This window comes from Aythya ferina, assembly GCF_964211825.1.
Source record: "Aythya ferina genome assembly, chromosome: 4".
NCBI lineage: Eukaryota > Metazoa > Chordata > Aves > Anseriformes > Anatidae > Aythya > Aythya ferina.
The window spans coordinates 47,296,729-47,323,439 of NC_140300.1; the positions used below are offsets into that span (position 1 = coordinate 47,296,729).

General features: G+C 38.9%; 1 protein-coding gene and 1 long non-coding RNA gene across 3 annotated transcripts in view; one reads left to right on the plus strand and one right to left on the minus strand.

Moving 5' to 3' along the window:
- LOC311436585 overlaps positions 1–18,911 on the plus strand; it is a 58,513-nt gene extending 39,602 nt beyond the window's left edge. The window contains exons 3-4 of one of the 2 annotated variants that reach the window (XR_014692953.1): positions 9,514–9,705; positions 18,748–18,911. This is a non-coding gene — a long non-coding RNA (uncharacterized lncRNA). Of the gene's footprint in view, positions 1–9,513; positions 11,192–18,747 lie in introns of those variants that run through there. The other variant, XR_014692952.1, reaches the window with a different exon arrangement.
- GASK1B (golgi associated kinase 1B) lies at positions 11,466–26,671 on the minus strand. The gene is made up of 5 exons (XM_084518887.1): positions 26,469–26,671; positions 24,561–25,844; positions 17,388–17,602; positions 12,648–12,874; positions 11,466–11,929 (listed from the first exon to the last, which is right to left on the minus strand). The coding sequence occupies exons 2-5, from the start codon at positions 25,555–25,557 to the stop codon at positions 11,722–11,724; spliced, it is 1,647 nt and encodes a 548-aa protein (XP_084375013.1). The 5' UTR covers positions 25,558–25,844; positions 26,469–26,671; the 3' UTR covers positions 11,466–11,721.
- Positions 26,672–26,711: the final 40 nt, after the last annotated feature.

The following is a 26,711-nucleotide window of genomic DNA, read 5'->3' on the forward strand; positions in this document are numbered from 1 at the left end:
GAATAATTTGCTTTTAAAAAAACACCAGTATAAATAAAAATCAAAAACCCATTAGGAATACATAAAAAGCTAATGTAGATAATTCAGAGTTTCCATCTTTTGTGAAGTCATCCCCAGGGGTGTATTTAAGCATTGTTAGTATTTAGGGAGGAGCTGGGTAAACTGAGAGAACCTAGATACAACCTCACATTACCTAATCTTCCATTAGCTATCTTCTTTCCAAGTTAGCCCCTTCTTTCCCCATGATTCATGGTGTGAGAGATGTTCCACAAAACACAGCATGCTGACTGGGCAATCTCCTAATTTAGCCAGAAAGAAATGTTGAAAGCTGGACATCTTCATGTGGACTGGAGGAAATCACCTATTTCTTTTGGGATTTAACAGCTGCAAGCTTCACCAAAGTGGTCCATTTCCAGAGAATCCTAATTACAACACAACTGTGGGCTGAAAAAGCACCTAGCACCTGGACTGAAGTCCTCCTCTGGTAAATAGTATTTAGCACTAGGTATCCTATATATAGCTGTCCGTGACTCAAATAGGAACCACTACAACTGTGGGTTCCTGGTTTTCTGAAATAAATATTGCTGAATTTCTTTTTCTGAACCTGTTCCAACTGGCACTCAGAAAACTACCATTCACTAGAAAACTTTGTAGGTCAGATCACGTCTTTGAAATGCAGAGAAATCAAGTTCTGGTCTCTATTATGTTCGTCATCCGTATAAATACTTGGTTCCACTGGGCTTTAAACACAACTCAATAGCAGACTAAAGGCTTAGGTTTATGGAAATTTCTGTAAACAGAAGTTTTTTCTCCACTGAAAACTATCAAAGTTTCATAATACATGCTTCATTTCAGTCCAGAAGGCTTGAACAGATCTCGGTGGTAGCTCTGCACCAAGCAAGAAATCAGAAGCAAAGCTTGGGAATACAATGAATAACTATAGAAGTTTCCCTGGAACTGGAAGTCAGGTTTGAGCTTTACAGGACTCAACCTTTGTTCCCATTAATGCCAACGAGGACTTTGTTATGGACTGAAATATACTCAAGAACGGGGCAAAACCTAGAAAAATTAACCATAAAGTGTTCTGCAACATAAACATGCTGTGGCTCCAAGACTTGAGGCTGTTAGAGTGGTCCCAAGAGATGGAGGGCCGGGGAGAGGAGTGGGCCATGTGAGAAATGGTGGCCTCACTGGATCCAGCAGTGAAAGTCATCCAAAGTGCAAGACTTTTCCAGACCTTTGTCATCATGTAGTGACAGAAAGGATGACAGCTCATAAAAACTTTTGTTTGAGGAAATTCTCTCGATTTTCTTAAACACTCATCCAGTCCTTTAACAGGACAATAGCATTGATAGCGAGCTCTACAAGTTGTTTTTGCAAATCTGAATGAATGTCAGATCACATTTTCAGATTTACACTTTATGGAGCACACTTTTCTCTGATGATTTGCAGTGCCTTCTAACAAGGCACATTTACATAGCTTTTGGCAGGACTTTCCCCGCTGAAGGGGAAAAGTGATTTATTTTTCCTTGCTAATTACACTTGTAACTATACTTAAAATCAGGGAAAGTGCACGGGCTGAAAAGTTGACCCTAAACTATATGTGGGAGGCAGGGTGCCAAGAAGTATTGAAACACATGTGAGTTGTGTTTTCTTAGCAGGAAAGGCAGCAATTGTGAACACTCGAGGATATCTCCACTGGGTGGTAAAGCTGACAGCAGAAAATCAAAGAAATCTTAGCACTAAGGCGACAGTATAACAAAAAAATATGCGTCAGCTCTCCATGGCCATGCAGATTATTGCTGAGATAAGACTGTGATAGAGGTTAAGAATTCTTTCCCAGTATGGTGTTGATATTGCAAAAGCTTTAATCTGTTGTTCTTTGCCTTTTGGATCTCTTGCTGCAGAATACAAACACTAACAAGTCGACAAAAGCTGTGTTTGCACATGATGGCCACTTGCAAACTAGCATTTTAAGTTCAAGTTTACACATATGAGCACGCAAAGCAAAATGAAGTGGAAAGCTATGATTTTAATGGAGATTTAATCTCTTTTGTTCTTTGACCTTTTGTGGCTCTCAGAACACATCGACACTTCTGTCGCATGAATTGCCTTGTTGGCTTAGTTCGTGCTGATTCAGCCAAGCAGGCATTCAAGTGCATCTAGAAGTGTACATTTTGATGGCATTTTGCACTCTTCCTAGCAGCAAGTACTATAAGCACTGCCTGACGGGGCATAAATCCTGTGAATCAGCACAGGCCCCAGCTGAGATCCCGAGCACAGTGATACCAGCAACTGGATGGAAAGAGCCTCATACCCCAGTTAGAAACCAGCTTGAGAAAGCAGCCACTCAAATTGCTGGCAGTGCACTGAGTCTGGGGGAGCCACCAAGCCTGAGGAGCATCTTCTCTTCAGAAGGCCAAAAAAAGGCACTTGAGTAGAGCTATAACATCCCATAATAAAGCCTTCCCAAATCTGATTGATAAGAAAATAATATACTGCAGTTGCTCTTTCATAAACTTTTTTCAGTCCTTAACAGACATGCTTTACTTCTTCTTCCCTTTTATGCTACAAAGTCTGCTCAACCAACAGCCCTACAGTGGCTGTCTGCTAGTTAAAAGTGCAACAGAAACTGAGTCACTACAAAAGGACCCCTCCACAGAAAGCATGAGCTGGCTGAGGCCCTCTGCGATGGTGATCAGGCAAGGTGGAGCCAGCAGCAACTTGTGGATTATCTGCGTGATGACAGGTCTCACATTCTCTCACCCCAGACTCTTCAAAACAACCAGGTTTCTGGGATTTCTCATCACAGTCTATCTCCCTTCTGTGACCTCCTCTCAAAAATTCAGCTATGCCTTAATGATACACTAAAATAAATTAGGAAATTCTCTCCAGACATTTGTGTATCCAAGCTGCAATTGCAGGTCTGGATATTAGCAGGGATATGTGGTATAACAAGAATATTATATGGAAGAAAAAGGTCTGGTAAAATAAAAATAAAAATAAAAAATATAAAATAAAATATATTTATAAAATTTATTAAAAAAAAAAAAAAGCTGAAAGATGATTGGTACAAATGTTTCACAACACTGGAGATCCCCCCCCCCCCAAACAAAACAAAACAAAACAAAACAAAAAAAGATGAGTGTTTACCAGCTTTAAAAAAGACAGCTTGTAAGGTTCAGGTGCAAAACAGAAACCATAGGTGTAGTCTTGAGAGTTTATCATTTAAGTGGCTCAGCTCCAGAGGGAGGAAAGGTTAAATGTATTACATGGAAAGAATCAGCATGATTTAGGAATATCCTGGGTACAGAAATTTAGAGAGCTGTCTGAGTTCAGTAGCATTCATGTCACAGGCCAGTGAGAGCTGTGGGGGTAGAATTGTCCGTCTGATGATGAAAAGAGGTAACAGAATGCATGCATGGTACTGCGGGGGTTGGGGGGGAGCTGTTACCCATGTGGGCCAGAGTATCCTACGTATGATAAAATGCCTTAGATGCTTTCCTCACGTGGTGAAATTCTTAAGGCTGGATCTTATATTTAGTAGGACAAATCCTTTTATTCTCCTTCAGCACGATGCTTTTCTAAGGCAGCTCCAGCTTCTGTTTGGGTATCGCCACCTCCCCATGTTTACTGCAACTATGCCACAGCTGCCTTCAGAACTGCTTTGGTCAGTTCTCATTTTAACTTTTTGACTGCCTGTTTCTTTCTGTTTTATATTTTCAGAAGTACTGAGGCAGGAAAAAATTAGGTGACCAGAAAAGAGCCTATCTTAGGTATGTGATATACACACATCTATCTGAAAATTAAGACATATGACCTGCTGTTGTTTCGGAATTCCCAGGGCAGAGCAGCTCACTGGGCTGCCAGCTTTTGCCATCTGTCAGGCATAGTTCTCACACTTCATAAGGCTGACTTTCACACTGGTGCTATTTTCCTTAACAGTTAATAAATTCCGTCCAAATCTCAAAGTGTTTCACATAGTTAGCTGAAGAATACCTCTGATAAGGCATGCTTGTGTAGCTTAACGGACCTCCGAGGAATGAATGTCATGCTGGCTTTTCCATTGAAGGAAATACAGATAATGATCCTGAACGGTGAATGCTGAAACCATGTGATTAAATAAGAGAATGTACTGCAGAAGGCTTAAAAGGAAGTAAGTACTGGAACTGAACTAATTTTTAGAGAATGTCAGCCACCTATTTCAAGTTGTATTTCAGTTAAATAATTGGATTCGTATACATAGTGTTAAATACAGATGATACATCACAGTGGAAAAAAAAAAAGTTGATGCATTTTGCGTGCATTTCATCACTTTCAAGAGAACAAAATTCATGGAACTGCTTTTGGAAAACCATCATTAGGCACTAAAAGATTGCCATCTGTTTTCTTTCTTTTCTTCCAATGAAGACGAAACAGACTCACCACACCCAAGCATTTCAATTCTTGCAAATAAAGATAATTTTGTATATTGTTATACATAAGGAAAAGGCCTGAGTAACCTACAAGATTGCAGGTTCCTCTCTGTTTGAATCACCTTCAAATATAAGAATACATGGGATTTCCTTTTGGGTCACACCCGTGGGCCACTTAGCCCAGTAGTACAACTTAGACTGGGGCAAAGTGAGATGAGCACACGAGCCTGGGGCAACACCTGTGGTCCCTTTGCCAGTGTCCGGAATTGTTGTATTAGGAATGTTAGAGGATGCAGGCTTGCCTACTCCCTATAAAGTCCATGTATAGACTTGCTGTCCTTGAATTTGTCCAATCCCCTTTGACTTCCCTGATACTGTTTCCACAGTCTCTTGTGGCAGCAAGCTCCAGAATCTGAGTACCTGCTGTGTAAAGAACTTTCTTTTATCTGTTTAAAAGGGATACTGGTTTCACTGGGTGCTCCACACCTTTGGTATTGCAGGATTTGGTGAACGACTCTTTCTGCACTCACCCCATTGATCATTGTCATGATTTTGTAAACCTGAATTACCAGCTTCTCCAGCCTTCTCTTTCCCAAACTGAAGAAATTCAACCCTCTCCTTACAAGACAGCCATCTCAGCCCTCTGATCATTTCACTTGCTCTTCCCTCAAATGACTTTAGCTCCTGGAGTTGTCAAGACCAGGCTGCACAAACAACCCAAGAGGTGGTCTCTCCAAGATTTTAAATAGCAGCTAAGTGAAGTCTTTACATTAATCTATACTGAAGCTCATCTCCCAAGTTTGACCCACTCAATTTCATGAGGTTGTTGCAGAGTTCTTCACAATTTCTCATTCTTCATATACCATGGAAAATTAATATCTTTAATAGTGTCATTTATAAATATTGTTCATGTATTTCAGAACAATAGAAGATACTGCTGCACTGCTTATTTTATTTTAATTATTGACCTCAAATGTTTGTATTTGGCTAGGGTAGGGCTTCCCACAGAGTTACAGGTGGAATAGGCTGATAGTCTTGAGGAAAATCTTGTTGATCCTGCTTGGAGCTCACAGATGTTTGTTTAGACAATTTCCATGCCAAGTTCTATACCTTTACTATATCTCAGGCAACTCTTCATCTTATTTGTTTGTCACTCTCCTTAGGTCTCCTTTTGACCTTAGGTTTCAGTGTTCCTGCCTCTGAGAATATGGATTGACCTAACTGACCTATACTGTTTTATCTGGAAATGGGACAACTCAGCAAAATTGTAATGAATTTACACAAATGTATCTGAGATTATTTAGCTTGAAGTATGCAGTAATGTGCACAAATAAATAACATTTTCATAAAACAAATCAAATTACTTTGTACAGGAAAGAATGTTTAAAAATATTTCAACATATTTGTGTTTCTCATTAGTCTCTCTTGGATCATGAAAAAAATGTAAACTTCAGAGACTAGAAGTTCTGAGGCTACTTTAACTCTGTGTGAGTCTCCATGCCACATAGATTTCAGTGCCCTTCTGCTGCTTCTGTACTTGCTCGATGTCTGTTATAAAGTTTACTAGTCATTGATGTATACTTCTCTTCTGGCATCATAAATGGTCATGGCCTTTTCTGCTCAACATCTGTGTAAGTTGACATTGCCACCATGGCTAAAGAATACAGTAATACTGCTGATGCAGAGATCAGAAGCTCCACAGCCAAAGAGAAACAGCTTAGAGTTACAAGTCTCAAGAGTAAACACTAAATATTTCCACGGGAAGAGCTTCATAATATAATTTGGATTGTTTCTCTGAAGACGCAGTTTCAAGGCCATAGTTCTTTTTTAAAAGTATCTAATAATCCACATAGGACTTTAATATGTATTGCAATTTTGTTATTTCAGCTTAGAGAACTGATCTGAAACTTGATGAAGACACTATTTTATTTTGTATATTCCTGACCATCATATGACAAAAGCAGCAGAGAGTCAAACAATCCATTGCTTGTGATAATGCCTTTACTGTTACTATAAAAGGACAAACAAGTTGATTTTTAAAATGCACGAGTTTCAAATGGAAATTCAGTATGTAATGTAAAAGCCATTAAAACCCCTCAGATTTGCTATCACTCTGTTGTCTGGCAGTTTAATGCAGATACAAACATTCCTCTTTTTTGGTACAATTGTAAGTAGAAAACTTTTTATATTATATAGACGCATTAGCAAGGGAAGAGTTAATGCTTTGAGAACAAACGTTGCATCCATAAAAAAGTTTTGTTTAAACTTCAACTTGCATATACCCAAAATTGAATTTGTGTTCACAAACAATAAAATTCTACATGTAAACAGCAAATTACATAAACAATTCACTCTGTATGACCCAAACTGAGTGCACTTCGTAGGGAAAAAAAAAAAAAAGCAAAAGTATATTATATACACATATATGTATGCTCATATTTGCATACACACACATGCAGGAAAGCGTTCCCAGAATTGCTACTGGAAGCTTGTCCTTTAATGTACCCTAAATATGTATTTCCATTTTTAAAACCATGGAATTTACTTTTCTTTAATACAGTGCATTATAGAATATAGAATATATATATATATATAGAATATATAAATATAGAGAGAGAGAAAAGAGGGAAGTTGCTCTCACAGTGCTCCACAAAAGTTTTCATGTCCTCAGCTTCTGAAACGTTTAGGATTATTAACTTGCTGGCAAGCTCCTGAGGAATTTCAAGGCATCTGTGCCTGTGCTACTTATTTTAAGCTCTGTCTTCCAATGTTATGAAATCAGCAAACCCTCTTGACTTTCTTAGTAATTACATTTTATGTGGTTCTGGCTTTCAGGCAGATTCAAGAATGACATAATCTTCTTTTCCCACCCACAGATTTTGGACTGTTGCTGTTGGTTACACCCTTCCGAGTAATGTGCAACATGAATCTGTCTGATCCCATATGCCCATAAATGGAAGGCAGCCCAGCAAAGATGACTAAAGCCCAGTTTCTTGGCTTTCTGTTGATCACCACCATAGATAGAGCAAGGCCTCTTCATTTTTTTTCCTGTCTGTTAACACACCTCTGAAAAATGTAGATGAAGGACAGGTAACAGAGTCACTTCACCAAGCCTGTTGGAGTTTAAGAAGCATTTGGACTGTGTACTTAGTCACATGGTCTGAGTTTTTGGGTAGACCTGTGTGGTGCCATGAGTTGGGCTTATCCTTATGGGTCCCTTTCAACTTGGGATATTCTATGATTCTATGATTATTTAGGTTTCTGTGCTGGAATGTCAGTCCAACGTCATGCTGTTTTAGAAGGAAATGGACTAATTTTTCAATACACTTTACTCCCGTTACCGAGGGGTGAACAGGTATCTTGAATACAGTAGCAGTGAATAAAGTAGTGAATAAAGTTCTTCTACTGTACTTTTTACTGGAGCATTTATGTAAATGCACTCAAAAAGCAGAGAATTCTCCACTTGAGTAAAAAATAAATAAAATAAAATAAAATAAAACAAAATAAAACAAAACAAAACAAAATAAAACAAAACAAAACAAAATAAAACAAAACAAAACAAAATAAAATAAAACAAAACAAAACAAAACAAAACAAAATAAAATAAAATAAAATAAAATAAAATAAAATAAAATAAAATAAAATAAAATAAAATTAGAACTTGGCTAGAATGTACTTATAAGCACTATAGCAATCATACTTTTATTATTAGCAGTACTGGATTCAAGTACCAAGCTACGTCGCAACAGGATAAACATCATAAATAAAAGGCACTTTCTGAAGTTTGTTATCAACATTATTGAATTCAAAACATTTTATAGTCCAGTCCCAATGCCAGTCTCAGCAAGCCTCTCCTGACTTCCTGAAGACAACAAGAGTGTTTGTAGGAGTAGGAAATACAACTTTTTTATACAGCAGACACAGCAAGGCTTCCAGCTATGCATACTGTAATGCTAAGGCATGATCATAAGGTAAGAGCAGGATGCAGCATGCACAGAATGCCTTGTCCTAGACCCAAAGTCAGAGTTTCAGGGAAAGAAGTACTCCCTGGCCCTTGGAAAGGGCAATGTGTGCAGCACTGACACAGTTCAGCTTGCCCTGGCCATTCATCCTGGGCTCATGGGCGCCTGCAGAAGTTCTGAAAAGACATTATATGCCTCTCTGGTCCATATAGGATAGAGGATGAGACAACTGTCCATCCCCTTGTACTTTCCACAAAACCTAGACATCATTCTGCCCTGCAGATTAGCTCTAATTACAAGTTGGTCTCTATGCCTCTGCCACAAAAAAAAAAAAAAAAAAAAAAAAAAAAAAAACTAGTAAAAAACACCATTCCTTTCCAAAGGCAATTCATCTGCAGCATTCATCTCCACAAGATCTCGTCTTTACAACTATCTTTACAACTATGTTTTTTCATAACTTGGTCATACTGTTAAGGACAGCACCATTGTTACTTGGGCCTCTTAAGCTCAAGACTACCAAAGAACTTTGCTCTAAGCGTAGGTTCAAGGCAATTACTCACTCCATGGCAATTACACTATTGTTTTAAGAACTGGCATTTATTGCCAGTCAAATAAAAAAAGTCCATATCATACTCAAGGAACACTAGTCCATGTCTAGAAGAAACAGAGAAGAATATATAACCTGAAAAGATAAAAAACATTTGACATCTTTCTATTCTTGGGTAATGTTCAACTCTGGAAAAAGAAAAAAAGAAAAAAGGTTATTATGAGTCAATGACTTTGCATCAGGATCACAGAATCATAGAATGGTCTGGGTTGGAAGGGACCTTGAGGATCATATAATTCCAACCCCCCTGACATGGGCAGAGACACCTCCCACCAGACCAGGTTGCTCAAAGCCCCATCTAGCCTGGCCTTGAACATCTCCAGGAATGGAGCATCCACAGCTTCTCTGGGCAGCCTGTGCCTGTGCTTGACCACCCTCACAGTAAATAATTTCTTCTTAATATTTAATCTAGGTCTATTCAGTTTAGTCCATCTAGTTTAAAGCCCATGTCCTATCACTACCTGTCAAAACTACTTGTTAAAACCCCTTGCCCTATCACTACACTCCCTGACCAAAAGTCTCTCCCCAGCTTTCCTGTAGGCCCCTGTTATCTACTGGAAGGCCGCTATAAGCTTTCCCTGAAGCCTTCTCTTCTCGAGGTTGAACAACACCAGTTCTCTCCACCTGTCTTCATGGAAGAAGTGCTCTGAATGTGTAGTCTTAGAGGCAGAAGAAGAGAAGCTAGAAGACAAAGTACTCATGGGACATTTTTCATGATCAGGTACACTGCTATATCTTCCCTTGTTCCTCTTCTAAGTTCAGTGCAGGTGAAAGTCATGATTTTCACTCCCAGCAGAGTGTGATAATCCAATTGAACATGTATATAGCAGGAAGAAAACTGTGAGATAGGCTAGAAAATAGGACAAATTGATTGTAACGGTCACCAAAGACTGAAATTCATGACAAATGCAACAGGAATTCCATGTGAAATGGATTGAGAGATTATTTTTTTTGTCTAGGCTCAGGTCAAAATGCAAGCTACAGTAACATCTTTATTTCTGTGATAGAAATTACCTGGCTAATTTGTTACAACATTTTAAGAAAGGGATAATATGAAAGCCCTGTACAATTCTACTTTGGTGCAATCAAAAAGTCCAAGGCACTCTAAAACATGGCCTCTCAAGGTAATTGGTAAGTTCTAGGAAGTTTTTACAAATGTATCTGCCCTTTACTGACAGAAAATAAAAGATTATTTAGATGACCAAGCTCTTAATGAGATCTATTTCTTCTAGTAATGCCAGTCTTGTTAGTAGTTCTTTTGATACTAAGAATGAAAATCTGTTTTACCTGCAGTGGAATTGTAGTTATTTAAGACATTAAATTCACCCACATTAACATGAATATTAAACATTTTAGTTTCTCATAATGACAAACAATAATATTACACAAGCACTTTCATTTTTTTAAATGTTATACACACTATGTTTTTTTTACTATACATGAAGACAAGAGCAGCTATGAAACCATTCAACTTCTGCCACCATCTCATGGCAAAAAGATAATAGATATTCCTTTAGAAAGACAGTAAGAACCTTTTTAAACAGGTAGAAAGTATATGTGAGGACAGACTATATCAGTTGATATTTTACTTTTGGAACAGAGTATTTGCTGGAACAGATTGAGGCTAAGAATCTAAAGTGCTTGTCCAAGCCTCTCTAACAACCTTACTTGTATGAAAACTTGGGGCAAGTCATCAGCTGGAATCATCACCCCACACTGGTCAATCTTAACAGAAAACCTGAGCCTGAATTGCTGGCAAGAGCTGAGCAAGCAGCACAAACAACATTTTCTGTTCTGATTTTAACAATGCTCACATCATTATTGCATCCGCCTTTCATTAGTATTCTAAAAAATCATGTAAATAACATTGCAAAAACAAAATGTGTATACTTACTTTAGCAAAATATTTTCAAAAAGCTAAAGCTAAATAGCTAAAAAAGAAATGGTAATACTAAAGGATGATTCTGTGAGTAACGCCCAGTTAATCAATAGAAATTTCAGACAATCCATCCACACTTCAAACCAATTCATACTGAAAATAGTACGTTGTAACAAATGACTCATGACGAAGTGTACTCCATACTGTACAGGGAAAAACTGCATTTGTCAAATTAATTATTGTTAAAGCCATGCTCTCCTCGTTGTGAGTCTAAATTTTATTCACATCCAATAGAAATATACCTGCATTTAAAAGAGTTGAATCTAGGCCTTAGATTTCAAAAGATCAAAATAAAATACATTTGGAAATGTTGGAATTTTAGTGTTCTTAATCAAAAAGATAAATTCCTGTACTAAGTATGTTTCACTATGTAGATATGATGGCAGTTTTCAGTGATGTGTTAAGTGCCTAAAATCTCTGTTCCCATTTAAATTTGCAATAAAACTTTTACTGACTTGAATGATGAGAGTAAGAGTAATCCAGACTAATGTACTGAAAATACTGTTGCTAATTCTGAAGCATATTAACAGAAGGAGTGTTCATGGTGCATGCACATTACTATATCATTTATTGTACTATTTGACTTTTTTTCATTTCATTTCACTGGTGACATAGAACCGCACTGTGCTGAGCTGCAGCTGACATTTAAATGATGCTTTTAAACCATGCAAGACTTCTTATTTAAAAATAAACTTGAAAGTTTGGAAAAATAAAAATTAAATAAGCCTATGAAGTAAATCAATTTTACTGTCAGTTTTTGCCTCACACAAAATTTTTTAAAGACTGTCCCTCAGAAGCTCATTCATTCATGGGCAATACTTTGGCTCCATGTGCATTTATATAAGTAAGAAGAATTTTGGACCTCCTTTCTATTACATCAATAAGCTTTTCAATTCCTTTCCTGCCTCCTTGGCTCTCCCAGTATACTTTGTCAAGGAACAAAGACTGAAGCAACTTCTCCCGTAAACGCTGGCTCCTCAGCACTGAAACTGCAGATTCAGGGAATCTGGAAAAGCACAAAGAAAATCATCAGTTTTGCCATCACTCTGAATTGCAATAATCATGTTGTGGTTTAGCAATTGAATTTATGAATATAGCCTGCGACTCAGGAGAGGAAGTCCATGCATGACTAATCATATGCATGTTAATTGTATCTCTTACACAAGTAGAGTTACTCATACATTTTTAGACATCCTGTAATTCACAAAATGCTTCATGGGCTGATGATATTTATTACAGTAACTTAGTGTCCCTTGCTTTTTGATTATAGTATGGTAACTCAGAGCAGTGCAAATTGCTTACAGAAGAGGTTTCCACAGAAACAAGTTTACATTAGTGGAGTTGAGACTTTCCTGTGTTACATCAGTCATGCCTTTATAGGTAAGGCATGAATCTGTTCTGTAAGGCCCTGGCAACTTGCAGATGCTACAGGTAATAAACTGAAAGTGTGTTTAGGGTAAACATAACTAAGCTTCACTGACAAATTAGATCTCCCCATGGACCTGGCAGAAGAAACCTGGAGTTAATGTAACACTGACACCGTAATAGTGTCTCTCACGCAGCTTAGGGAGCGGGACAAATCTCTCCTACTCCCAGGAGTACCCAGGCACCCTCTGTGAGCAGTGCTTTATTCCTACTAAATGCTGAGGAGAGATTTTCCTTCCAGCTGCAAACCCAGGAAGAAATTATCCATCTTTTTACAAAATTAATAACTTAAAACTTACTCATTGATTCCTTGCAGTATTTTGAAGTCAAGATTGTCCTCACTTCTGTCAAAGAAACCATTATTGTCTATAAAGGCCAAGTGCCTTCGGTCATGCCTTCTCTGCACTATGTGTGTCAGGTCGACAGCATCCTGATTGCTGCATTTCAGTGTCAGACCTTGCTGCACGCAGGAATCTTCCTTCAGAGGTTTGAATCCGCAGCAGTTTCTGTCTAGCCGGTTATAGATCTAAAACCAAACACAGCAGAGTGCCGACTGAAAACAACTTCAAAGGATTTGAGGCACAGTGCCACTGTCAGACTTTGCTCACTAACCCAGCTGGCAGGAAAGCAAGCTCAGAACAAGCATAGTTAAAGAGAGCAGTGAAATGGCATTAAAGACCTTGTCTCCAAATTTCATATACTGTTTGAAGCAATTTGCCAGGCTACATATTGTATCCATTTGATGGCCATGATTTGTTATGTCAGTAGACATTCCTTGAAAACAATGGAACAATAGAACTTTGTAATAAGATGGGGAATACAATTCAATAGAAATAGCACAGCCTGACATACACGAAGGGCCTCTATTTTGTAGACTCTATCAGACTTATACGTTTAAAAAAAAAAAAAAAAAATTGAAAAGATGAGCAAGGGGCACATTAAGTTAGTCACCAGAAACTACCAAATGCAGGAAGGAGGAGTGCATTTCTAAGCACAGAGAAGCCTCTGTGAGCTGCCCTGTAGTGCATATTTCAATGACGTCATGGCCCAGACTATTGTTTCACACGCGAATGCTCACTTATTCATCATGCATACTTAGCTGGGAGGAATACATCTGGTCTAACTTTAGCGGTGTAAATGCTAAGCATCTCTCCTGACCTAGTCATTTCTGTTTCTTACGTAAACAATGACAAGTACTAGGCACCCCCAGTGCAAAGGATGCCATTTTAGGATAACTGTCTTGCACAGGAAGGATAAATCACTCTTTACAGGTACTTCTACCCTCTGGTGTGTAGATGAGAATAAATGCCCAGCATTGCCAGGGCCCTGAGTGCACAGATAGGCCTTAATTAGCCTAATCAGCCTCAAATGGGACCTCCATACCCACATCCACCCTCTCTCTGCCCATTAGCCCAGGAGCCCTTTACAAGTTCAGGCTCAGGCCCTCAGTTCTCCTCTGGACCTCGCTGTGGGAGTACCTGCTCCTCATCCTGTTACCTGGTGCTCCTGGATTGCTGCTTGGTGGCCTTGGAGCTGGATTGCCACCTTGTCTCTGCCTGATGCTCACTGAGCTACCGGAGGGACCCACTGTCATTCCTTCTGGGCTGCCCCTTGTGCCATGGGACCAGCCATGCTGTGTGGATGACCTGTCCTGGCTTCCCCTGGGGAGCAGCCCTGCTCTTGCTCACAGCTATTTACATAGCAGAAGGCAGATAAGGTTTAATGTGTAGCTAATTAACGTCTTTTTTTTTTTTTTCCTCTCCTTGTTTCCTGTGTGCTACTAACTCTTAAAACTGCTCTAAGCATAAAAATAATAACACTCATGTAAACATGAAACCTTCTAAAGTTAGTCTTATTTTTTGACACCCCACTGAAATGAAGTGTTGTGACTTCTCATGATTTAGAGCTGTGTTTAAAGTTAGAAAGGCCTCCTAATTTTTTTTTCATCAGATGAAAGTCCGAGAGTTGTTTGTGTTCTCTTATGTAGCACTATTGCCACTGGTCTTGCTGGCAGTGTTTATTTTCAGCTGAGAAAATCCTGAGGAAAGGAATGGATTTCTCTCTCATCCTTGCTGAGCAGCATTCAGCATCTTCAAGCACAAGAGCCCCTGTTGTTTGCAGTGTTGTAGCTCATTTCTCATTCAATTTATTCGAAGTTTTGCCAAAAAGTGAAGTAGAGATTTACAGACTCCTTTGATGCATAGCCATAATTCGTCTTTACCACACCTCATTACATGCATTAAATAGATGAGGAGATCATGTTCTTGCAGACAGCCTCTTCATAATGCGTTCTGTTAAGGCAGAACACTGGGATACTTTGGAGCCGATGTTGCAACTTTAACAGTTTAACACTGATTTCTGTCATATATTTATGTATGTACATGAGTGCTTCAAAACTCCATAATTAAAAAATAATAATTTTTAATTTTAATGTCCTTATTTTACCTGAGTTCTTGAAGAAGACACTTAAAGGTCAAATACAAGCATTTTTCAGCTTGCTTCTATGTTTTATATTATTTGTTATTTGAATTCAGAAGATAGGAATCTCTTTAAGGGCACCAAAGCCATTCTGATGGAAACATTTTTAACAAGGAATGCTTCTCACCAGCACTCTTTCTGAAAAAATCATGAAGCATTTCTTTTTAAATGTTCTGTAGTTTACCAGACTAGACTTTGCACTGTTATTTTTATTGATATTAAGCCCAGTTTCTGCTATGATTAATTTCAGACTATTATAATCAATGTCCTCTGAATATCTTGAATGCTTTCTTGTTATCTTGATGTTTATGCTCCTCAAAGTCTAAGCTGTTAGGTTATCTTTGCACCACAGTCACGGTAAGCACATTGTAACACGTGTATTTTAATGGTTCTTTAAACTCTCTTTAGCTTTTTCTGCATCATTGATTCTGATTCAATCTTAAATTCACAGAAAATTTACCTGCAGTAGTGTATTCATGTGATTTTTCTGGGGGAACTGCAAATCCAGGTAGGTTTCTTGGAGGCTCTTGTTACCTTGCTGATGCAGGCAGCTTTTTAACAGGATATTGCGATTGAGACCTCCTGGAGCAAACATCTAACTAAGCAAACTTGATTTATTTTTTTTTTTGTATGTATGTCTGCACAAAACCATACGTAAGAAAGGTGTTAGGAGGTTTTGGCCTTTTCCAGTCTAGAGGTATGCAGATCAGTATGGAAATAACTAGAGACAGGAAAACCTCTTGGTGCATAAAGCCACATATCCTTTACCACAACTGAAGAGTGCAATCATTGAAAAGCTTGAAGTTTTCCACTACAAACCATCTACCTGGTGGTATAAAGCAGCCCAGGTTAGAAGGGGCCTCAAGAGATCATCAGGTCCAACATTAGTATGTATGATAACAGTATAAACATTTGTACCCACAAGCAGCATTTGCAAGATAATTAGTCTATTAAACAAAGCTGCTTATTTAGTCTATTAAACAAAACAACTAGAATCCTGGCCCCTATTAGGGCTACACGCCATAGCTTGGCATTTTAAACTTGGAAACCCTTCTTAGCATTTTCCATGTTAGAATCCTCTAATGTGCTGATAGACTAAAGTCTGACAGCACAGGTAAAATCTTAACCTTAAAACTGTAAGACCTTCTTTCACTCTCTGGTATGTACCATCTTCTTTGGTAGGCAAATGGAAGTATAAACTGATACCAGATACAAATGAGGGCAATTTATTTTGTGTACAATTCTATCCTGTTGTACCTTATTTCTGCTGACCTCTCCTTCTGGATAATAAGAATTCTATTATGAAGTTTAAAAATGTGTCTTAGAGGACATTAAAATAAATAAATAAATAAAACAGAACTTTTGAATTCTCAACCTGTTCAGAAACAAAACAATGGCATGAAAATAATAAAACTGATGCATTATGTACCATTTATATATGGGTATTACTATGTTTAGTACCAAAAACTCCATGTATGACCTTATACCAGTTTCAGAGGGTTATTTGCTCATAGTGGAACTAAAGATGGAGTCATTAGACAAGTTGACAGTATATTTTTAGAGAAGAATTTCATGCTCTATGTTTAACAAGTCTGCAGAAATGCAATTTTCAGAAAAACATTTGAAGCATCATTCATCCTATAACAGAGCTGAGAAAGGCAGGGATAGACTATGCATAAAGCAAGGCATGATTTCTGTATTTCAAGAAATGCAACTCTAAAAAGCTGAACTATATGCAACTGAAATGTAGTGCACAAAACTAGTGCTTACTGTAGTTTTAAATACAGATAGCATTATATAAACCTGTAAGTGGTGCAGGAGGCTTAGCCACTCTGACCTGTCTGGCAGGCAGGGGTGATTGGAAACAGTGCTGTATCTCAGGAAGGTATAAAATCAGCTGCCATCCATATGCAGGTACATGTAGTCCAGCGTTAATATTCTATTGTATAATTATTGTAACTGTGGTCATGTGGTGTCATAATACCACAAGGCAAAGCCCTAGCATGGTATTATTTAGAGAGCTAATACTTATGTGCAAAATCTAATTGAAGAACAGCAGCTTTGTTGTTCATCAGATACTACTCTACTCCTTCCTCATTAAGTCTAAACACTAAGGCACTGGTAAATTTTTTAAAAGGCAGAAAATTTACCTCTACAACTATTATCTTGATCCATATTTCAGTTGACTAAAACCAAGCAGCTGAACCCCTTCTCATCATGAGAGCAGTGCTTTGCAGTTGTGAGCAGTCAAGGACCATGTTCAGAGAAAGGAGTCAAGGAGAAACAGTATGCCTGCCTCAAAGTTGAAATAAAAATAAGATGTTTCAAGACAAAAGCCTTTGCTTTCTCATGTGAAAAATGATTCAGTCAAGTTCCTGATCTTTCCATGATTACAAGTTGAACTTTTAATGCTTTAATCATAAACAGAAACAACTTCAAATTGTGCAAATTCATCTCTTCCCCAGTCTTAAAACAAGCGAACCAACTAAAATTATTTTTCTGAGAGTCTATGTGCTCGTGTGACTTTTGAGGCAGATATTTGTGTTCTATAAATGTTTTACCTGCAGAAGAAAATCAAAGAGTGCCATCTTGGACCATTCATGATGGTGGATTTCAGTACATCCCCACTCAGCTTTGGGAACTTTACCATTCTGCCAGCATTTCTGCTTCAATAGTTGCTGATATCTCCCCCAGGTTAATCTCACTGAAGAATGGGTATTGTTATCTGTTGGACTCAGTGAGGAATCCCAGAGAATAACAGGACAGGCTTGACCGGCTGAAAAAGGAAAAACAAAAAATTGCCAGACTGGAGTACTGACAGACTTGCTTGATCTTTCTTTAGACATTGTCTAAGCATCAATAATTATAGCATTTTACAGATGTGGCAGAAAAAATTGCCACAGACAAATAATTTGACATCCTTTGGTTAATGTGGTCTTACTCCACATCTAAAACCAGCCACCGCAGGAATTGACAAAGAACAGACATTGTAAGTGCCTTCAGTGTACAGGAGACTTTTTCTCTTTGAAGCAGGAGATTAACATAAAAAGTCATATATTAAACCAAACTATTACAAAGTTCGTAGGTAGATTTAGAGCCTACAATGCTGTTGTGAACCAATGCTGCAGGTTTCCCTCACTGCAGAGAATTGATGATGATTCACAAGAACTGAAAACTTCTCTCAAAGGGTGTTTTCCTGTGTAATGGGCATAAAAAGATTACAAATCCTATACTCAATGTGGATTTATACTGTTTTCTTTTGGTATTGTATGCCTATAATATATGATTTCACAGCCCTGAAATGATGTATGAGAATACTGTAGAATATCAACTTAGCATGAATAAACACCTTGACAAGTATTTTTTATTATACAACTATAACATGAGATAGTACAACAATGATTATGGCCACTTTCTTTAATTCTTTTTCTGTGTAAAGAATATTCCACTTTTCCCTGAAACTGGTAAGGCAAGTAAGTGTCTTAGCTTTGGTGAATTCAAGTGTTTGCAGTATTTAGTGGGAAGTAGCCTCTGCAAAGAATTTAAAATAAGCTAAAATACATTTCACTAAATATCAAATAACAGGCATATGTATCCTCTTTAGGAAAGTGGAACTTTCTGTTTCACTGCTGATTCAATGCTTCTGTTGCTGCCTTAAGTAGTCAAGGATCCAGGACTGACTGCGGTTTGTATACACTTTAAAACAAAGAAAATATTTATATTTTTGGGTGTAGACAGAAGGCCAGGATACAATGTCTTGGTATGGAAAGGAGGAACCATTTAACTGCAAAGCTGTTAGCTAATAAATAACAGGTGTTGGAACATGTGCAAAATTTCAGAATTTATCTGTATTTGTCTTGAATGTCAATAAACCTAAACACCACACTTCTACAATTCATGGGATAGTTTGTCTCTCTACAGGCTGTGTATAACTGTCTTCTGTGTGCACTTGGACCCAAAGACGCATCTGAAAAGAAGCTCTCAGTCTCACATGAAAGCAATGAACGTCATGGCAACTTCTTCTCCAGAGACAACCTGGACAGATGTCCGTACAGAGAAAATTGGCATCTGTGACAAACAGGAAGGTAAAAAAAAAAAAAAAAAAAAAAAGCCAATGCAAATGTTTCATCTGTAAGCAGCATGAATTGCTGATGGAGCTCCACTGAGCTGAATCAAAAAGCACTTTCTTCAAAGGATGCTGACTGATCTGAAACAGGTAGGAAATTCTTTGCCCATAATTAGCAGTGAATCATGTGAAGATCTACCTGTTGCCATAAAGCATGATAAGACTCCACATGCAGTCAAGCTCAAATGTGTTCAGTTTCATTAGGAAAAGTAGAGAAAAACAAAATCTTCTCAAACACCAGAATGTACTTGATGATCTTCTCCCTGACTCAACATGTGCATACAAGGTAGTCCTCGAACTAAACCAAGACGCAGCTCTCCAGCTCTTTAACTCCCCTCCTTGTTGCCTGATGTTTCCTTAGGAACCCAGAAGGTGTCCTTTCCTTAGGAAGATCAGTCTCTTACTATTAGTACTTCCTTTATTATCATTGTGCACCAGCATCTTTTCTCTGATGGGGGAGGGGGTAATATGAGTGTTGAGCACTGCTGAAAAATCAGGCTTCTCTACTGAGATGCCTGAATAAGCATTGAGGAATTTAAAGTCAGAAACCCTGGCCATTTCCCAATCTCTCTCGCTTTAGCTCCATCACTGACATTGTAGATGACTAGCCAAGTCAGGTCAACTATTAGCTAAGCTACTCTTCCAAACCAGTTGGAGAAAGCATACACAAGCAGTAGGAACTGCCACCAAAAAGCAAAGGACAGCGTCCTTCGGGACCGAATCTGATCTTTTATTTTTGTATCTCTGACAGCAGCTTATGTAACTACTCAAAAAATTTTTCCAGAAGCCAAACACGTGAACTGTCTTCTAACAAAACAAACATCCCCTGTCTATCTAAAAGGGACATGATAAACAATAGTAATATAAATACTTGAAAAATAAGAATAATATCTTGCCAGTTTCCATTAAGACACCAAAACAAATTTAAAAGACCAAGGCTAAATGCAGGAAATGTTTGCATTTCAGAGGAAATGGGAGCAGAAAAGATGAGCCAAAATAAAATCTTTCAACTCTGTAATATAAATTGAATTACAGGAATATGAAACAGCAGCTTCAGTAAAGAGCAGTGACTCAATTTTTTGACACTGGCAGGAAAAACATGAAGAGGCTGAATTAAAGCAGATAAGGGGGTTGATTAATAGCTGCATGAATTGGTGTGACCCCAGCAAGGTAGGGAGAGTTGTTTTGCTTCAGACCTCCCAGGCATGGGGCTGAAGTTAACTGAGCAATGGAAAGCAAGGCCTGACCAGGAGCTCCCAATCAGACATAGCCAGGACTGAAGGGGTCCAGCACACATCAGAATACATCCAATTGTTCTAGGAGGGCCTCTTTCCTCAGCAGTTTTGTATGGTAACATAGAAGGTCATTGCTGTTCTGCTGCTGCAGCTCCGACACCCACAGATGCCACTGCTGCCTGTTACTGAAAGACCTGCGGTCTTAAATAACTTCTGATAAACCCACCATGAGAGAAGGAAATACTGTGAGGAAGCCAGGAAGCCACTGAAGCTTGGCCAAAGCAGATTGACTTTATTTTCTTTTCATCTGCTGTTTTAGACCCATTTAACTACTCAGCTACCTAAAGATGAAAACATCTGCAAAATTGCACGAAAAGTCTTTTGAAACTTGTATTGGAACCAGCTTCCTAGTAATTCAAATGGATTTTTCAGCACCAAAATAGTTCTAAAAATTTCTTTGGCCCTTAGCATCCACTGTATCAGGGAATCCTGAGCTGAGTAAGCTAACACAAGGGAAACTTCAGGTTGCTGAGGCTAGACTGCCCCAGGGTGCTCAAACTGCTTCATTCACAGCAAGGTAATGTACCCCAGCTTGGCTTCTGTATCAGCATCATCTTAAATATCCAGACACCATATCACTTTAAAAACGGTCTACATGCTTTTAAGCATATTTGCATAGATACTCTTGCAAATGTTATCATACCATATTGTGTACTAACTTATACCCACAGCATTTTTTCAAACTTTGAAATAAATACTTTCAAACATTCCCAAGAGAGCTTCAATAAAGAAAGCAGGTCTTTCATGAGGTGGTTAAAGCCCTTTCTCAAGCTCATCACTGTTTGCAGTGATGCAGTACAGTTTACCACTGCCACACTTGAAAGGAACAGTTTAGTTGCCCATATAGTATCAGGAAGGGATAATTTAGTGTAGAAAGCAGATTTTTATTACTCCCTATTTTGCCCTAACATTAATGAATCATATTACCCTTCCCTGCTTTTGCACAACTCATGGTGGAATGGCCAAGGCAGGCTGATAGTGCAGGGTATAACAGGAAAATCTATGGCTCCATTTATCACATGGAAGCCAATAATGCAAAACGACAAGTGCACCCAGTGGAGCTGTCTATCACGTGTCATGTGTCTGTTTGCACTAAACTAACCATGAAGGGTTGTTACTCAAAGGAAGAGCTTCTTGCACTTTTCAGGAACAAAAAGTCCTGGGCAAAAAAAAAAAAAAGTCAGCTCAATCCTCAGCTAAGAAGCCCCACTGGACTGAGTACACCTGAGCTTGCTCCTCTCCACACAGGATCAAACATACTTAGCCACATTTACCGTATCAGAAAACTGGGGGGAAAAGGGGTGGTAGTTGGCATGTGGTAGCTCAGGCCTTAAGCAAGAGATGCAACAAAACTGTGCAGCAGTTGCTGTGTTGTGTACCAAAAGCTGAGCAAAGACTTCAGCCTCATCACTAAGGTCCAAGGAACCCAAGTCCTCTCCCTTTGGTGTTGAGTGGCAGAAGAGGAGCAAACCCCTCCAGCTTGTGTTACTTCATCAGTGACTCCAGCCCTAGTGAACCCCAGCATTGTCCTACCCTGCTGCTGAGCCAGAGGCAAGCTGTGCAGTCATTTTACTTTACTTCTGTGCAAGTTGACTGAGGTTGGTCTGTGCCACCAAGCTGTGCCAAGCAAGGTCACTGATGTCTCCTCTATTCCTTAGGTTAGGACCGTCAAATAATAAAAGATTCTCCATCCTGTGTTATTAATGTAACCATACCAAAACTCATAAATGCAAGAGCCATCCTCTGCTTTCTCCACAACAGATGGAGCTTTATGATATTTTTTTTTTGTTGCTTTACAGGCTAATCCTTCTTGGTTTATAGGTGTTTTGGAGCTCACAGCATGTTCATGCCTTGTAGTTAGCAATAGCAATAATGAATATCTGCTTGTGTGCACCCGGAGTCATTCTCTCTGCCTGTAAGACTGAACTTGCAAGGGCTTTGCTCACCTGTACTCCCCAGGCTATTTACATGTACATTAGATCAATTAACTGCAAAAATATGAGGGAAAGAGTTATCATGCCTGATTTTTCCATCCATGATGGAAAAATAATATAGACCATTAAAACATTCAGTTAATACCAAAGAAGGTTTACAATTAACTAGGAAAAATAAGGGCAGTAGCCAGAGAAATTGCATACAGTATTTTGCTAGGCTTTTAAAGAAAACACATCAGTGAGGGAATTGTGAGAATAAAGGAAACAAACTCTCTACAGGGATTTACTAAGTGGTTCTTTGAAACTGCTCTGACAAATGAATGACAGTTTTGAGAAGCTCATTTTTTAAGATTTTAATGCTACATCAAACATGTCCTGTTACATCACATCACAACTGAGGCAAGCTAAAGGGAGGTGTCGTGGGGAGAGAGATGTCAGCCCAGAAGCTGTGTATATTTGTAGACGCACACAATCTCTCCTCCTGCACTGCTCTCTTTCCCATACGAATAACCATGATTATCAGAAGCTGCCCTGCAAAAACCTTTGGTGGGCCCACCTAATCTTATCCTAAGCACATGCAAGTAAGCTCACCAGAAATAAGCTCACCAATTGTTCATATTGCTCTTAAGAATATGCTTTTGTTCATTTCCTCAACACAGAGGTGTTTTCAAGATTATACTAAATACAAGCATGCAGATAGTAATGGGTGCAAGTAGCTACGAGGCATCTGAGCTCCAGCATATTTTGAGGCTAAAGAAATGGAGAGAGACAAGGTACAGTAACTGTTCCAAATCCTCTGATCACCCTTTAGCTGGAAAAAATGAAGTGGGACCAAAATAATGTTATTTCTCTTCTCATCACCTAGCAACACTCTTCTTGCTATAGGAACATAGCCAGTTATGTGGAAAAGAAAATTAAAATGAGCAGAATCACTCTCTCTGTCCCAGACAATCCAAAACATGCTGCAAGGTGACAGACACCGGGCAACACTAAGCACAATTAGCCTAATGGGTGCTCACAGGGGCTTGCGGTCTGTCAGCTCTGCAGCCATGCTGGGCACAATTCCTCCAACCGAACTACCTTAACTCCTTGTGACAGCTCTAGAGCAATAAATCTCCTGCCTAAAAATAACCTAGGCATAATGTATCTTCCATGCTCTGCAAGTATGAATAATATTCAGAAGCCACCAAACTGTTATTCCTAGAGATTCATTCACACAGTTGCACAGGCTGCCAAAGGGAAGACTTACACAGTAGGAACAAATCAGAGATCTCTAGGTCCTCTTCCTGCTGTCAGATTTTAGAAAGTCATTCCTGAATTACTTGTTCGTTGTTGTCCTTTTTTTTTTTTTTTTTTTGACAGATGGGTCGATATAAAAATATTTCCTATAAGCTAATTTCAGCAGCAAGAAATGAACAGCAAAAACAAATAGCTGGCCACTTCAGCAATGATTCATTAAAATGCAACGTAGTCCTTTAGGGTTGTGATTTGCAACTGTACAAAAATAGCAGTTAGGCTGAAGACATTTAACAAGATGGCTATGTTAGAAGTAAACTTCTAAAATACATTACGTCTGAAATCTATCTTTAATTTCACCATAGAATAGAAAGCCAAAATTTGCACTGAAAACTGTTTAAACCAATCATGTAAGAGGCATATTGCATTATTTCCTGTATATATTTTTGTCTGCATAATATATAATGTAGGTATGTGTAATGAGCCTCAAAATGTCAAGCTGGATTCACTGAGATGTAGCAATATTTTTTGAATTATCAGGGGAGAGGGAAGATTTTTTTTTTTTTTTTTGAAAATTGACAGTTTCCAGAGTTAGTAGTAGCATTAAGCTTCTTCAGGAAGTCCCCTACCTCTCCAAGTAGGTTATCTGACAAAATATAAAACACCTTTCCTGTACCATCTGTTCGAGAGATTAATTCTTGTGCTCGCTTTCAATAATATCTTATTGAAGCCAAATCTAAGAGATGAGAAAACAAAACAAGACAAGCAAAAAACCTGAAATATTCATCGAATCACCAGGTAATCTGGAATTTCTTTCACCTCTTTAGTCAGTCTGTACAATGCCATGCGATCTACAGAGGACTCCCTGTCTTTTTTTGCATTCCATAGCATCTCATGGACAGAGAATTGTTAGAGCAACTCAATTATTGCATTTAGTCTAAATTTCAGGGTACAGCATCCTTTAGACCAGACAATTACATGGAAGAAATTGCAGACAGATATCAGCTTTACTCCCCTGTAATGATTGGATTAGTTCTCAGACTAGCAGGAGTTAAAGCCTGCTGCTGTCCTGTGGTTAATGTGGGAAGGGGAAGGAAACCTCAGCACCCCATTTGGAAGCTGAAAATCATAGGAATATGTTACCTTGGAAGAACTCCGACTTCCTGCTTACAGAAGGTAAGCTCCTGTTTAGCCCCAAGATCCTATCCAAATGAAAGGCAAACACTTCACTCATGTCAAGAGGTCTTTTGATGATGCCACAGTGCCCTCGATTACAAGCAGCTTCTGTGGTGCTGGGACCCCTCTCAAATACTACCAGGACTGCTTTCTGAGAAGGCACTTCTTGGATGCTCTCTATTGGAGAATCTGCCAGCATACGCATGCTTAGGATATCTTCTTTGCTCAGCCAAGAGGGAGAGCTCTCGCTGTAAATCCTGATATTGCTCTCCTCAGCCTGGTGTTGTGCCTTTAGACCTCCAGAAATCCCCCCAGGTCTCTGGTGACCTCGCTCCCCGATTGCCATTTCTTTCTGCCTGTGTTCATCCAGGTGGTGCTTTCCTGCCTCCGGAGCTATTGCTGCTCCCTTTGCACCTGCAGCATGTGTGGCCCTCCCCGGCTGCTGGACAAAGGTCTCTTCCTGGCCAGTGAAAGCAGCTTTTGGAAAGTGCTGCCCATAGGACAAAGGGATTGCATGTTTCTTCCTGCGCTTTGGCTTCACCGTGCCTCTGATGTTGGCAGGCTTGCTGCGCTTGGACCGCAGGGTGATATAAACTACGTTGGGTGGCACCGAGGTCCCATTGCCACCAAGCTGGGGTTCCTGAAAGCTGGGTGGTGACAGGGTGCCATCCAGTGGGATGCCCAGAAAAGGAGTTTGAGCTGCATCTTGGAGACTTCTGGAACTGAGTTTTTGGTGTCCTCCTTTGTGCTGGGGTAAAACGTGACCCACTTGACTGACAAGGAACCCCAGGTAGATCACACAAGCAGTGCCCACCAGCAGATTCCTCCTTGTCCTTGGTCGCCTGCAGGTCCACAGCCTCAGCACCCGTGGGGAGCAGAGGCAGCAAATAAACAAGTTTTTGATTTTACCTGGCTGATCAAAGAAGGTCATTTCTCTAGCGAATCCACATGATGAAAACAGCATAAAGTCTTCCGCACATTCCAGCCAGGATGATGATGCATGATTTCCCTTCCCCGATTTCTATTTCTCCTTTTCCAAATAGCTTCCAGCATGGATGATGGACAGAGGCTACTGATATGCCTGGGAATGTGTTCAGTGCTAAGGATCCAGACACTCCACCTCTACAAGCTGTTAAATTCTTATCAGCCACCACGGGGCAAGTGATTGGCTTCAGAGAATGAATGGAGCCAGCTACGTAAGCAAAGTTTACTGACTTGTAGCCTAAAATATCTGAAGTTCTCCTTTGAAAACTGCAAAAAGAAAAGAGTTGAGCTGACAGTAGCATTTAATTTTATTACTCATGAAATAGTATGTGTGGTTCTCTATTTTAAGAGTCAAGTTATAGGTGAGACAGTATACATAAATCCAGAAACATGCCAGAATACATCTTTCATTTTCTAATTACAATACAAATTAAACACCAAAATCATGAAGTACAGGCTCATTTTGCAGTCTCAGCTAGATGTATTCCAGCATTAAAAGAAAAGCTTTCAAACACAGATCATTATCATCTTTTTCTTACGAGACAAGAGTCTTTACTAAAACTCATGTTATGGACACGCTGTAAATTATACAATATTAACCACCAATAACTATAGCAGTTAGATATGCACATATTCTCTAATACAAAAATAAAGTAGCAGTGCCACATGTCCAGAGTTTAATGGGAATATAGTTCACATAATTCATAAGCCCACATTAAAGAAGAAAGATGGTTAATTCTTTACACTCTCATGAAGCCATAAAATAGGATCCAGATATAACTTTTCAAATAAAATGACAGTGGCTTATATATCCTTTCACAGAAACAAAGATAGATTAAGTGCACACTGTATACTTACTGCTATAAAAATGTAAAACTTAAAATCTCTTACCTATTCAGCTTGACTCATCCTTTGTTCTGGTAAACTCCTTAGGTTAATAAAAATAACTTAGTAAAACTGACGTTCTCCAAGTATGCTAGCACATATTTCATTTGTAAATATGGTCCACATGTAGGTATTTCATACAAGCTAAATACTCTTTGGAGCCTAACTGTACTGAGAGGTTGTTTGCATGTGAACTGCTATAAACTTACATGAACCTCACGTTATAAAAAAAAAAAAAAAAAAAAAAAA